Genomic DNA, 15,173 nt, shown 5'->3' on the forward strand with positions numbered 1-15,173 from the left:
GCAAAGTCACATCTTTCCCATCTTTTCCTCATTAGGTCAACTATTTGGACTATGAAAGTTAATTAAGGGAAACCTCACTGACGTGGCATTAGAGAGGCCTGCAGGAGAAGCTCTCCTGCCCACCACTCCTTGTATATTTCAGATCCCGCAGGAAGAGATGGATGTCATACTGTTTTAGCTGCTTTACTACCCAGCAGGAAGAAGAAGGCTTCCCCCTTCTCCCCCAGCCCAGCCAATGAAAGACTGTTGTTACAACTCAGCCAATGAGAAGCCACAATATGTGGGACTTCCCAGTTTACTCCAATAGACTTTTTTGCATAGAAACAACCCTCCTAACTTGGACATTTTCCTCTATAAAAGAGCGAATGTCTTCTCTGCTCTGTGGACATACCTATGGTTTTGCTGTCCCTTGCATGTCTTGGATTGCAATTCTCTGCTATTCCTGAATAAAACAATTTTTGTTGGTAATCTAACAGATTGTTTTAGTTTTAAGGTTAATGGGACTCAAACACAACCTTTACATTTGTTCTACTTTTAAGCTTTACCATCATTTGGGCTTGTCATAAACTTTTTGGATCCTGATTCTTTTGTTCAACCTTTCTACAGTCTCTCCCAGAATTTTCTCTTTTTCCTTGCTTTTCTTCTTCCCCTTCTTCCTCTTCCTCAACTTTATTTTTCCTTTTACCACTTCATATAATTATAAAAGTAATTAAGGCTCATTGAAAAAAATCAAATAATATAGAAATACATACATTAAGTAAAAATTCTTCCTCTGGTATCCTCTCTTGAGGTAACACCTGGTATCCATTTACTGTGCATCTTTCTCCTTTTCTGGGGACTTATAAACATATGTAGAAACACTTGGATATTTTTAATTCATAAGTGGTATCATACTGTTCATATTTTTTGGTGACTTCATAGTAGATTAAAGAACCCTCTTTTCATTGTACTTAATGCTTTTAAAAGGCTGAACAGCATCCCATTATACGGATATACTATTATGTATATAATCGGTCCCCTAAGATGGGCATTTATGTTGTGTCATTTAACTATTATAGTATTGCAGCGAATGTCCTTGTAAATTCCTCTTTATGAACAGTAGAGAGTTTCCTTAAGGTAGCAGAGCTCTCTTGCCCTCTCTCTCTCCTTTCTCTCTCTCTCACACACACACATATATATAGAGAGAGACAGAGACAGAGACAGAGACATAGTTTTGGTTTGGGGGAGAAGGAACAATGAGATATGAATAGAAGGCTTTGTTCCATTGGCCTTGTCTCCTAACAGAAGAACTTGAGGCAGCATAAGGAGGAATTTGGGCCCTTAGAGAATTTAGACATAATATAAGAATATAGGCCTGCAGAGTTGGATATGAGAATGGCAGACTCCTCTCTTATTCTAGCCTAGCTGAGTAATCTGTCCTGAGCTCCAAAGACATGTCTGGAAGTGTTCTGAGATTCTGCACAGAACACAAATGTGACTCGATTTGTGGAAGCAACTACGGCCCAGCCTGGAACAGAGGAAAAGAAAAAAATAAGCAGCAGTTGACAAGACAAAGCAGGATGTGGGAGAAAGGCCAGATGAGCACTGTGGACCTTGGTCACTACAGAAGCTGGGGGGAGGCAGAGAGCACAAGGAGGACAGCAGAGATCAAGGGAGGGCCTCGTGCAGACAAGAGCAAGCACACAATGCTGTGTGTATGTGGTGAGAGTAACCTGGCTTGAGGGGAAGGGCTGTGCTGAGGAGCTGTGGGAGGAGGAGAAGGCCTCAAAGGTTCAGTGTGTGTGTTGGGCAGAAGGGGTCACCTGATGACTGAGCACTGGTGATGGCTGTGCTTCTGAAGATAACCATGGGGCCCGTGTGGAGGATGGTCTGGATGGGGCATCCTGGAGGCAGGGAGACCAGGGACAGTTGATGAGGGATGACCTAGGGTGCTGGCAGTGGAGATGGCAGGGAGAGAAGTTGCGAAGGACAGACAGAGAACAGATGGCAGGGGTCAGGCAGAGGAGAGATAAAGATGATGACATCATACACACAAAGGATGGTGCTAACAGCCAAACCACCAACAGATACAGAACCGTTGGGAAGGAGAGCCCCTGGGAAGGAACAGGTTGAGCACCCCTTCCAGAGCCTCATAAAGAATGAGGAACCTAGTCACTGCTGGAGGCCTGGGTGGGGTGGACAGGAGGACAGCTTCCTTCTAGGTGTATCCAGTTTGAATTGAGGGCCATTCATGGAGGGGCACATGCTCAGTGCACTGTTTTCTCTCTGGGCTTCACAGGCAGACTGACCACATGTATGTAGTCTCTGGTCACTGGCCACCGGATGCTGGGGGGCATCTCTTAAAAATTTTCCAGTCTTAAGGGGGATCACGGGAAGATGGCAGCGTGAGTAGTTCAGAGGATATCTCCTCCCCAAAACATATATATTTATGAAAATACAATAAATACAACTTTTCCTAAAAGAGACATCAGTGGATGCAGTACAATAGCCAGGATACATCTACATCTGCGAGAACTCAGCATCACACGAAGGGGGTAAGCTACAAGCCGTGGCCAGGTGGGACTGGAATGCTCCTCCATCCAAAAACCTGGCAGGAAGAAAGGAGGAATGGGGAGGGAGTGAAAGCCCAGGACCACTAAACAACCAGCTCTAGAAATCCACACCTGGAACGCAGACACAAGGTGCACAGGGTGCTGGATATTAGAGAAACAGAAAAGCAAAACCAGTGGGCAGGTCCCCGCAACTGGCGCCTGTGAGACAAAAGAAAAGCGAGTGCTTTCTGCAAGTCTTAAAGAGACAGGGACCCCATAGCTGGACTTAGCCAGCAGCTAGGAATCCCAGGGAAACTTAGGCGCCCTAAACCCCGGGGAGGCAGTGCAGCTCTGAAGCCCCTCACAGCACTAAGCAGCCTTCCAGTCGCTCCTCCAACTGGTATGGACCCTGAAACACCGGCCCAGTAGCAGGAGAGTGGCAGCACATGCCAGGGATGGCAGCGCCGGAAAGGACTGAGAGCAGATCCGTGTGCCAACAGCACTAGGGGAGACCAGGAGAGGCTGTGCGAGCCTGCAGTGGTGCAACCGAATAGACTGGGAGTGGCTCACATGCACCGGCGGCAGGGGAGCCAGAGGAGCCCGGTAGAGGCCCGTGCACACCTGCAGCAGAGCCAGAGGGAGCAGGAGCACTCCCAGAACCTGAACAGAATCCCAGCCCAAGGTACAGCTGTCCGGGCAAGACTCAAAGGCTGCTGCTGGCACAGAAATGCCCGGCAGAGTCACGGCTAGCACAGAGGAGCGCACCTGGCGTGCCTGCCACTACCCGCAGGGCTCCGCGCTGCTCTGGCAGACACCCCGCCCACAGCAGCTTAGGGGACTAACCCAGTGGCTGCTCCAGGAGTGCAGGAAACCGTCACAGGCAGTGGAGAAGGGCAAGGCATCCAGGAAGCAGGAAAGGACTTTCTTCTTGAGCTAACACACCCACAACCTGCCTACAGCCCTTGCTATTACCATGAAAAGGCCAAAAAACTTGGTCCTGTCCAAGATACTTCAAACAACATCTGAGAAAGGATCAGCAAGGGCAGACCTAACTAGTCTCCCTGAAAAAGAATTCAAAATAAAAATCATAAACATGCTGACAGAGCTGCAGAGAAATATGCAAGAGCCAAGGGATGAAGTCTGGAGGGAGATTACAGAAGTCCGGAGGGAGATTACAGACATCCAGAGGGAGATTACAGAAGTGCCACAAACTCTGGAAGTATTTATAAGCAGAATGGATAAGATGCAAGAGGCCATTGATGGAATAGAAACCAGAGAACAGGAATGCATAGAAGCTGAAGCAGAGAGAGATAAAAGGATCTCCAGATAAAATGAAACAATATTAAGAGAACTGTGAAACGAATCCAAAAGGAACAATATCCGCATTATAGGGGTACCAGAGGAAGAAGAGAGAGAAAATGGGATAGAAAGTGTCTTTGAAGAAATAATTGCTGAGAACATCCCAAAACTGGGTGAGGAAATAGTTGCTCAGACTACGGAGGCACACACAACTCCCGAGAGACGGAACCCAAAGAGGACAACATTAAGACACGTAATAATTAAAATGACAAAGATCAAGGACAAGGACAGAGTATTAAAGGGAGCCAGAGAGAGAAAAAAGGTCACCTACAAAGGAAAACCCATCAGGCTATCATCAGACTTCTCAATAGAAACCTTACAGGCCAGAAGAGAATGGCATGATATATTTAATGCAATGAAACAGAAGGACCTTGAACCAAGGATACTGTATCCAGCACGATTGTCATTTAAATATGAAGGAGGGACTAAACAATTCCCAAACAAGCAAAAGTTGAGGGAATTTGCCACCCACAAACCACCTCTACAGGGTAGTTTAGAGGGACTGCTCTAGATGGGAGCACTCCTAAAAAGAGCACAGAACAAAACACCCAACATATGAAGAATGGAGGAGGAGAAATAAAAAGGGAGAGAAATAATCATCAGGCTGCGTTTATAACAACTCATAAGTGAGTTAAGTTAGACAGTAAGGTAGTAAACAAGCTAACCTTGAATCTTTGGTAACCACAAATCTAGAGCCTGCAATGGCAATAAGTACATATCTTTCAATAATCACACTAAATGTAAACGGACTGAATGCACTAATTAAAAGGAACAGAGTAATAGAATGGATAAAAAAGCAAGACCATCTATATGCTGCTTACAAGAGACTCACCTCAAACCCGAAGACATGCACAAATTAAAAGTAAAGGGTTGGAGAAAGATATTTCATGCAAACAATAGAGAGAAAAAAACAGGTGTTGTACTACTAGTATCAGAAATAATAGACTTCAAAACAAAGAAAGTAACAAGAGATAAAGAAGGACACTACATAATGATAAAGGGCTCAGTCCAACAAGAGGATATAACCATTATAAACATATATGCACCCAATACAGGAGCACCAATATATGTGAAACAAATACTAGCACAATTAAAGGAGGAAATGGAATGCAATGCATTCATATTGGTAGACTTTAACACACCACTCACTCCAAAGGACAGATTCACCAGACAGAAAATAAGTAAGGACACAGAAGCACTGAATAACACACTAGAACAGATGGATCTAATAGACATCTGTAGAACTCTACACCCAAAAGCAACAGGATACACATTCTTCTTAGGTGCACATGGAACATTCTCCAGAATAGACCACATACTAGACCACAAAAAGAACCTCAGTAAATTCCAAAAGATTGAAATCTTAACCACCAACTTTTCAGACCACAAAGGTATAAAACTAGAAATAAATTGTACAAAGAAAGCAAAAAGGCTCACAAAGACATGGAGGCTTAACAACATGTTCCTAAATAATCAATGGATCAATGACCAAATTAAAATGGAGATCCAGCAATATATGGAAACAAATGACAACAACAACACAAAGCCCCAACATCTGTGGGACGCAGCAAAAGCAGTCTTAAGAGGAAAGTATATAGCAATCCAGGCATATTTAAAGAAGGAAGAAAAATCCCAAATGAATAGTCTAATGTCACAATTTTCAAAATGGGAAAAAGAAGAACAAATGAGGTCTAAGATCAGCAGACGGAGGGACTTAATAAAGATCAGAGAAGAAATAAATAAAATTGAGAAGAATAAAACCGTAGAAAAAATCAATGAAACCAAGAGCGGTTCTTTGAGAAAATAAACAAACTAGATAAGCCTCTAGCCAGACTTATTAAGAGAAAAGGAGAGTCAATGCACATCAACAGAATCAGAAACAAGAAAGGAAAAATCATGCCGGACCCCACAGAAATACAAAGAATTATTAGAGAATACTATGAAAACCTATATGCTAACAAGCTGGAAAACCTAGGAGAAATGGACAACTGCCTAGAAAAATACAACCTTCCAAGACTGACCCAGAAAGAAACATAAAATCTAAACAGACCAATTACCGGCAATGAAATGGAATCGGTAATCAATAAACTACCCAAGAACAAAACCCCTGGGCCAGACGGATTTACCTCAGAATTTTATCAGACATACAGAGAAGACATCACACCCATTTTCTTTAAAGTTTTCCAAAAAATAGAAGAGGAGGGGATACTCCCAAACTCATTCTACGAAGCCAACATCACCCTAATACCAAAACCAGGCAAAGGCCCCACCAAAAAAGAAAACTACAGACCAATATCCCTAATGAACGTAGATGAAAAAATACTCAACAAAATATTAGCACACCGAATTCAAAAATACATGAAGAGGATCATACACAATGAACAAGTGGGATTCATCCCAGGGATGCAAGGATGGTACAACATTCGAATATCCATCAACATCATCCACTACTTCAACAAAAAGAAGGACAAAAACCACATGATCATCTCCACAGACGTTGAAAAAGCATTCGACAAAATTCAACATCCATTCATGATAAAAACTCTCAACAAAATGGGCACAGAGGGTAAGAACCTCAACATAATTAAGGTCATATATGATAAACCCACAGCTAACATCATACTGAACAGTGAGAGGCTGAAACCTTTTCCTCTGAGATCAAGAACAAGACAGGGATGCCCACTCTCCCTAGTGTTATTGTTACAGTTATTGTTATTGTTATGTGTACTGTTATTGTTACACGTTGGTGTTACTGGAGGTCCTAGCCACGGCAATCAGACAAAACAAAGAAATACAAGGAATCCAGATTGGTAAAGAAGAAGTCAAAGTGTCAATATTTGCAGATGACATGATATTGTACATAGAAAACCCTAAAAACTCCACTCCGAAACTACTAGAGGTAATATCGGAATACAGCAAAGTTACAGGATACAAAATTAACACACAGAAATCTGTAGCTTTTCTATACAGTGACAATGAACTAATAGAAAGAGAAATCAGGAATACAATTCCATTCGCAATAGCATCAAAAAGAATAAAATACCTAGGAATAAACCTAACCAAGGAAGTGAAAGACCTATACCCTGAAAACTACAAGACACTGTTAAGAGAAATTAAAGAAGTCACTAACAAATGGAAACTCATCCCATGCTCCTGGCTAGGAAGAAATAATATCATCAAAATGTCATCCTGCCCAAAGCAGTATACAGATTAGATGCAATCCCTATCAAATTACCAACAGCATTCTTCAATGAACTGGAACAAATAGTTCAAAAATTCATATGGAACCATCAAAGACCCCGAATAGCCAAAGCAATCCTGAGAAGGAAGAATAAAGTGGAGGGAATCTTGCTCCCCAACTTCAACTCTACTACAAAGCCACAGTAATCATGACAATTTGGTACTGGCACAAGAACAGAGCCATAGACCAGTGGAACAGAATAGAAACTCCAGACATTAACCCAAACAGATATGGCCAATTAATATTTGATAATGGAGCCATGGACATACAATGGTGAAATGACAGTCTCTTCAACAGATGGTGCTGGCAAAACTGGACACCTACATGTAAGAGAATGAAACTGGATCACTGTCTAACCCCATAAACAAAAGTAAACTCCAAATGGATCAAAGACCTGAATGTAAGTCATGAAACCATAAAACTCTTAGAAAAAAACATAGGCAAAAATCTCATGGACATAAACATGAGTGACTTCTTCATGAACATATCTCCCTGGGCAAGGGAAACAAAGGCAAAAATGAACAAGTGGGACTATATCAGGCTAAAAAGCTTCTGTACAGTAAAGGACACCATCAATAGAACAAAAAGTTATCCTACAGTATGGAAGAACATATTTATAAATGACATATCAGATAAAGGATTGACATTCAAAATATATAAAGAGCTCATGCACCTCAACAAACAAAAAGCAAATAATCCAATTAAAAAATGGGCAGAGGAACTGAATAGACAGTTCTCTAAGGAAGAAATCCAGATGTCCAACAGGCACATGAGAAGATGCTCCACATCACTAATCATCAGAGAAAGCCTAATTAAAACCACAGTGAGATATCACCTCACACCAGTAAGGATCACCACCATCCAAAAGAGAAACAGCAACAAATGTTGGCGAGGTTGTGGAGAAAGGGGAACCCTCCTGCACTGCTGGTGGGAATGTAAACTAGTTCAACCATTTTGGAAAGCAGTGTGGAGGTTCCTCAGAATGCTCAAAATAGAAATACCATTTGACCCAGGAATTCCACTTCTAGGAATTTACCCTAAGAATGCAGCACTCCAGTTTGAAAAAGACAGGTGCACCCCTATGTTTATCGCTGCACTGTTTACAATAGCCAAGATATGGAAGCAACCTAAATGTTCGTCAGTAGATGAATGGATAAAGAAGATGTGGTACCTATACACAATGGAATATTATGCAGTCATAAGGAGAAAAACAGATCCTACCATTCGCAACAACATGGATGGAGCTAGAGGGTATTATGCTCAGTGAAATAAGCTAGGCAGAGAAAGACAAATACCAAATGATTTCACTCATATGTAGAGTATAAGAACAAAGGAAAACTGAAGGAACAAAACGCAGCAGAATCACAGAACCCAAGAATGGACTAATAGTTACCAAAGGTAAAGGGACTGGGGAGGATAGGAGGGAAGGGAGGGATAAGGGCGGGGAAGAAGAAACAGGCCATTATGATTAGCATGTATAGTGCATGGGGGGCACAGGGAGGGCTGTGCAACACAGAGAAGACAAGTAGTGATTTGCAGCATCTTACTATGCAGATGGACAGTGACTGTGAAGGGGTATTTTGGGGGGACTTGGTGAAGCGGGGAGCCTAGTAAACATAATGTTCTTCATATAATTGTAGATTAATTATACCAAAATAAAAAAAATTTTCCAGTCTTATCAGAGGAAAAGCCAGAGAGAAGCTCCCTCTCCATTCACTGTGGTCCATTAGTATGATTAATATTATATATTCCCAGGCACTTGATATTGGCAAGATGGCAAGATACCTGGCAAGACCACAGTTTATTATCAATCTACCCCCTATCTTAAGCTGTCTAATCTGACCTCTGGGGTGTTGGGTTGATATAAATCCTAAAATGCAAACTCCTTCCTCTAATTTTCCTGCTCACAGCTTAGGACTAAGAAAGCCAGTCACAGGTCAGGTTGGTGGAAAGAAGATGAACTTTGGTCTCACAAATTCTGGGCCCAAATCCCTGTCCCACCATCAAGAAACAATGTGACTTTTGGGTAAGTCACTTCATTCCTCTGATCCTCAGTTTCCTCATTTCTACCTCTAAAGGCTCTTGTTAGGTTTTGAAATGGCTTTTCTGTGTCTCAGCAAATGATAAGTACCTCATTAAGTTTATGTTTTCCTTTTTTACCCAAATCCTAGCTTTTTTTTCCCAAGAAGTCAGTGGAAGAGTGAGGATGGTTAAAAGTAAGATATTCTTATTGCTGTAGTTCTTAATCTCAGCTGTATTGTACCAAAAGCACCTCTTACATTGGGGGAGACAGCAGTATATTCTCCCATCTATTCTCTGTTTGTGTAAAGGGCACAAGTACCTAGTGCTTGGACTATTATGGGAAGGAAGAGAGAGAAGGCTTCAGCATGTGCGGCCTCAAACTAATGGTTTTTAATTTTTAATTTTGATATCATTAATGTACAATTACTTGTACACCATTATGGTTACTAGACTCCCCCTATTATCAAGTCCCCCCCCCCAAATACCCCATTACAGTCACTGTCCATCAATATAGTAAGATGCTATAGAATCATTACTTGTCTTCTCTTTATATACTGCCTTCCCCATTTCTCCACCCTCCTACATTATGTGTGCTAATCCTAATGCCCTGTTTTCCCCCTTACCCCTCTTTTCACACCCATCCTCCCCAGTCCCTTTCCCTTTGGTAACTGTTAGTCCATTCTTGGGCTCTGTGAGTTTCCTGCTGTTTTGTTTCTTCAGTTTTTTCTTTGCTGTTATACTCCACAGATGAGTGAAATCATTTGATACTTGTCTTTTTCCACCTGGCTTATTTCACTGAGCATAATACCCTCTAGCTCCATCCATGTTGTTGCAAATGGTAGGATTTGTTTTCTTTGTTCTACTGATGGTATCCTTGCTGTACAGAAGCTTTTTAGTTTTATATAGTCCCACTTGTTCATTTTTGCTTTTGTTTCCCTTGTCTGGGGAGATATGTTCATGAAGAAGTTGCTTATGTTTATGTCCAAGAGATTTTTGCCTGTATTTTTTTCTGAGAGTTTTATGGTTTCATGACTTACATTCAGGTCTTTGATCCATTTTGAGTTTACTTTTGTGTATGGGGTTAGACAATCTCAAACTAATGTTTTGTTTCAACTATCTGCCACATTTCTCTTTGGCAAATGGAGAAGAACAACCTCAGAAGCTTAGTTAAATCTTTCTGCAAGCATCAGCCAAGAGCAATTATGCTGAGTGAAGCAGAGGGGATCTAATTTAGCTGTGAAGAAGGACTTTCCAACAGTGGTAAGAATGAAAAGCAGCCCTTAGAAAATTCTGAGTGATGGGGAAATTTCAACTACTTCCATCCAATGATTGGGGTGGGGGGATGGAGGGTATCTCTGGGATTCAGGACTGCTTCCTACCCAGTCCTCTTTGGTATTACCTGTCCTGCACTATCATGTACTCTGAAGAAGGAATGCTATTTAGAATGCAGAAGCTTCTTTATTGTAGTGAGCTTAGATCTTTGGTGGGAGGTGATAACATGTCCTCTTAAGCTTGGCATAGGCTTTCACGTAAATCAGCGTTATGCAGTTTCTGCTCGTCACTCCCTTGACTTTGATGTCCAGATTTGCTGAAGCTCTGAAACAGTTCCAGCCCCCTCAGAATCCTAAGCCTTTTCACCTGTACCCCCATGTCTGGCCCTAAAGTGCTGGTCAAATCTCCTTTTGCATCTCCTATCCCTTGATTCAGATGCCCCCAGCTTCCTGGGACTCCTAGCTCCAGAATGCCCCGGTACCATCCTCTGCTCATACTGGCCCTCACCTAGCTTTACAGCTTTAAAAATACTTGATTGTTCCTCCTTGAACTTTCTCAGTTCAGCTCTTCTAAAAACCCAAGTGTCTTCAGACCTATTTCCCTCACCCACAATAGCATGTGAGATGTTTCGCCCTTATTTCCTTGTCTTCTCTATACAAACACTGGAATAAACCTTATCATATCAAAACCTAATTGTCAGGATTACTCTAGCCCCAGGAAGATTGAGCTAACTCAATTCAAACAGGATCATAGTAGGGAATGGGGTGGGGAGAGATCAGAAATTCTGCCCATATACACATGAGGTATTTTATAAGGACGTAGGAAACAAAAGTGTGTTTCTCTGGCCGTCTTGAAAAAGAGAGTACCTTAGCTGCTTCTGCTGTACTCTGGAGACAGGGGAATTACTGTGTTGGGTCCCTCCTAGCTGAGAGTTTCAATTTTAACCTTCAAGCAAAGTCCACCTGCTTGAACATAATCACCATGACCAGCCTCTGTCTGGTGAAGTGGTTGTGTGTGTGTGTGTGTATGGTGGGGGAGTTGGAGATCATTACTTCCTTGGCTCCCCTCAAAATTTCCTGCTTATATTATTTCAACAACTTAACTGAGCTCCTTGTCTTCTCTATTACCCCCGAATCCATTTTCCACACTGGTTGCCCCATCTTGGGTAAGTCCTTTCCTCTTTCTGATCCTCAGTTCCCTTGATCTGAATGGGGGCTGGACTAAAAGTCAAGGATATCAAACTCAAGTTTGATAGTTTATGCTTTCCCCTCATTTCTCACCCTTCTCTTCCCCAAGGGCCAACCCCAACCTTCTCTCTTGCCCCTTCTTTCCATCAACTTCTTTAGCTTCCCTACCCTCTGACGTCCCTTCCCCTGCTTGGACTAGGACCACTTCTCTTTTAGGTATGTTGGGTGGTAGGGGAGTGTTGGCATGGGACCTGGGGAATGACACACAGGGGACTTCCACTTTCCAGAATGGATAATGAAAGTTGAAGTCTTCAGTCAATTTCCCTTCCCCCATTATAAACTTAGCCTATTTCCAGGCCCTTGTGGGCTCTAGAACGTGAATGAGGGAATCAGTGAGTTCCTTGAACTACTGGGAAAAAAGGGCCATGACAATATCAAAGAATGTGATTGGCTGTCATTGGTATCCCTGCTCCTGTGTCTTTCTGGGGAGTGCATCTCTTCCTCCAGTCAACTGCTCAGTTCAAGGAAATGGTTTGGGCAGGGAACTTTCATTACCCAAGCTCACGTCAACGAATCTTGGCAGCAGTGAGAGAAACTGAGGCACGCTGACTTGCAGGCACACTTGAACTGAGAAAACAGAGGAGCACGAGATAGGACTGGTGATTCCTGAATGCAAATACAAGGCCAGTCATTATACAACCTTGCTAGACTCATCCATTGTCCCAGGAGTCTACTTCCTTTCTCCTTTTATGTTGGAGTGGGAGAGGACCTTGGAAGCATAGCACTCTAGCCCTTTCTTGTTAGAGAAGGGGAAACTATAGCCGAGAGGGGAAGGGACTTATCAATGGCCACACCGTGGTCACAGAGTGAGTTAATGGCAAAACTACAACTAGAAGCCAGGTGTCCTGACCATCTCTCACAAATATCCTTTCCACTGCTTCAAGATGGCTCATCATCCCTGAGGTAAGTGATACACTGTCTCACAAAGAATACTCAGACCATGCCTCTAAAGTTGCCATCAGATGGGAGAAAAAAGGTCTAAGGCCAGTCACTTTCAAACTAAAACCCAGACTTAGCCACACAACAGTCTAGAACACTGCTGTCCTGGCATCCTGTGACCTTGACAAGAAGAAGAAAGGGTGCTGGCAGGCACATCCCAAGGGAGTGTGGGAGGGAGGGTGCATCTAAACTCTGAGAATTATAGCCTTATCATAAAGTGAACACCTACATCAGTGAATGTGTTGGGGGAAGGGCTAAAGGATCAGGGCACTGATTTGAAGAAGGTGGAGACTGGGATTTGAAGGAAGCAAAGTGAGGAGAGGACAGATATGGGGAAGAGGAGCCTAATTCTTATGAAAATGGGGATTGAACAAGGATGGAGAGGAAATATGATGGGAAAAAATGATATAGAATCCTAAATAAGAGAATGGACAAAGTGTTGGAGGAACTGAGGCAGTTTAGTCAAGTGAAAAGTGTCAGGGGGTCATTCGGTCTTTAGATCTTGGAACAGTTGTTAGGGACAGCAGGGGATTTGTGTGGCCCCAGGAAGCAGAGCTGAGGTCCACATGCAGAACCACAGAGAGGAGTTCAGATACCCGCGGAAGAACTTTTTAAGAGTCAGAGATGTCTTGAGAGGGAACGTCACATTTTATAGGCAGCGAGCTCCTCCAGGGTGCGGCCCAGGGTCCAGCCCTGCTTGGGGGTGGGGCAGAATGGCCCGGATGAGGAGAGCTGGGGGCTGTGAAGGGGGTGTGAGAACCAGGGTGGGCCTGGGTCGCGGGGTGGAGTGACCCCCCCCCCACGCACTCGGGACACCCAGGCCCAGCTCGGCCCCCACGTGGCTAGTTTGACCAGGTTGAGCAGGGCTGCGCTGGGCGGGGCGAGGCTGACGGCCCGCGAGAAGGCGGGCGCGAGGGCGGGGAGCGGCGCGGAAGCCCAGCCACATAAAGGAGCGGGTGGCGCGACCGGGGCGGTTCTTTCCTGGGTGGGGTTTGTGAAGTCGTGGCCCGTTAGCAGGAAGTCGAGCAAGTCTCCTGGACGCTAGCGAGGGACCAAATCCGAACCCCCAGCCCCTGTACTTAGAGCCGTGTGTAGTGTGTGCTCAACCCTGCCCGACAGCGCCAAGCCGAACTTCGCTAACTTCGTCGCCTTTGCCGCCACCATGCCCAAGACGGTGAGTGCCGGGAGTGGGCACTGTCGGCCTCAGAGTCTCTAGCTGACTCTTGTAGCCCCTTGCTGATGGCTACGGGCTTGGCCAGCTGCCCGCCTGCTTAGGACGGCGCTCCCTCCGCCGAGGCCTGGGGTAGGAAGTGGCTGGCATGGAGTCCTGATCTGGCATTCACTCGGGGTTGAGGTGGTTCCGGGCCGAAAGTGTGGAACCCGAGGAGCGGCCCTCCTTCTCATATTCTAGTTCCCAGCGGATTCACATCCCAGAGGATGTGACAGTAGGAACCGCTTCTTTGGGGGTCCAAGGTGTCTTGCTCGTGACGGGCCATGGACACGGAAAAAGAACACTTACCCCAGTCCAGGAACTGGCGCCTGTTTGGGGCAAGCCTGCCACTGTCCAGGAGACGCTGGGGGTCCACAATCAGGGATGAGGGGGGCAGCTGCTTAGGACGGATTCCGCACCCCCACTCACCTTTCCCACAGCCTTCCCAGATGGCTCCAGCTGTTTCCCACTAGGAGGGGCGGAGAGAGTTGTAGAGGGCTCATCGAGGCTGTTTGCTTTTACCCAGGCGCGTTAACTCTTCACTAGGCGCCAGTCTGAGGAGTGGTCTGCTGCCTACTTCCTAGGGGAGAAGAGTGGTTCCTTTTCTCCACTCCCCAAATCCCTACCCTTCCATTATTTAATGTCTCTCTATCATCTCTTATGCGTTTGGAGCTATTTTGTGAGGTGTGGATTCTCCCCTGTGGGGCCACACCTTTCCAGGGTGGTGGTAGCTTCTAGGATCTGGTCTCCACCCTACTGGCTGTTTGGAGGAGAGCAGAAGCCTCCTGGGAGTGGAGCCTAGGGGGCCCGGATGCCCGGAGATAGGGGTGGGGAGGGATGTGCTTCAATAAAGAGTCTTGCTTGCTTTTGGCAACTCATGCCAAATGGTTGCTGCGGCCCTTCCCTTGCTCGGGAAGGTCTGGTGACCACCCTGGCTTGTATCCCTTAGGCCGAGGGGATTGTTGTGCTGGCCTTAGGCTATGTGGTGCTCCTCCACCCCTCTCCCTTGGACTGCCTGAGCCTTGTAGAGCTGAGATAGTGAGTGACTCTAGTAGTCTTGATAGGATCTGAGGATCCTGGAGGAGAGGCATGGGGGTCCCAGTTCTTTGGGTGTGTGCTGAGCTTTGGTTGCCACGTTGCTGTATTCCAGACTTGCTGCCAAGTCATTCTTGCCTTTCCAGAACACTGTCTTACAGAAACGCCAAGTTTTCAACAAGTATGTGTCTCCCATTTTTTAAAAATTGCTTGTGGTTTTATGATATGGGGCTTTTCCAAACTTGGCTCACCCACCCCAACAATACACAAAGTGAGAGAGGATGGTTTCAAAAAGAGGGTGGGAGAAAAACGCACTG

At 44.7% G+C, this 15,173-nt stretch overlaps 1 protein-coding gene across 1 annotated transcript in view; it reads left to right on the forward strand.

Moving 5' to 3' along the window:
• The first annotated feature begins 13,568 nt into the window (after positions 1 to 13,568).
• Positions 13,569 to 15,173, forward strand: part of MSN (moesin) — an 87,514-nt gene continuing 85,909 nt past the window's right edge. The window contains exon 1 of the mRNA XM_037017101.2: positions 13,569 to 13,785. Within this exon, the coding sequence (XP_036872996.1) occupies positions 13,774 to 13,785 (12 nt within the window). The 5' untranslated portion in view covers positions 13,569 to 13,773. The remainder of the gene's footprint in view (positions 13,786 to 15,173) is intronic.

The sequence above is a fragment of the Manis javanica genome, chromosome X (assembly GCF_040802235.1).
Source record: "Manis javanica isolate MJ-LG chromosome X, MJ_LKY, whole genome shotgun sequence".
In the NCBI taxonomy this organism is placed as follows: domain Eukaryota; kingdom Metazoa; phylum Chordata; class Mammalia; order Pholidota; family Manidae; genus Manis; species Manis javanica.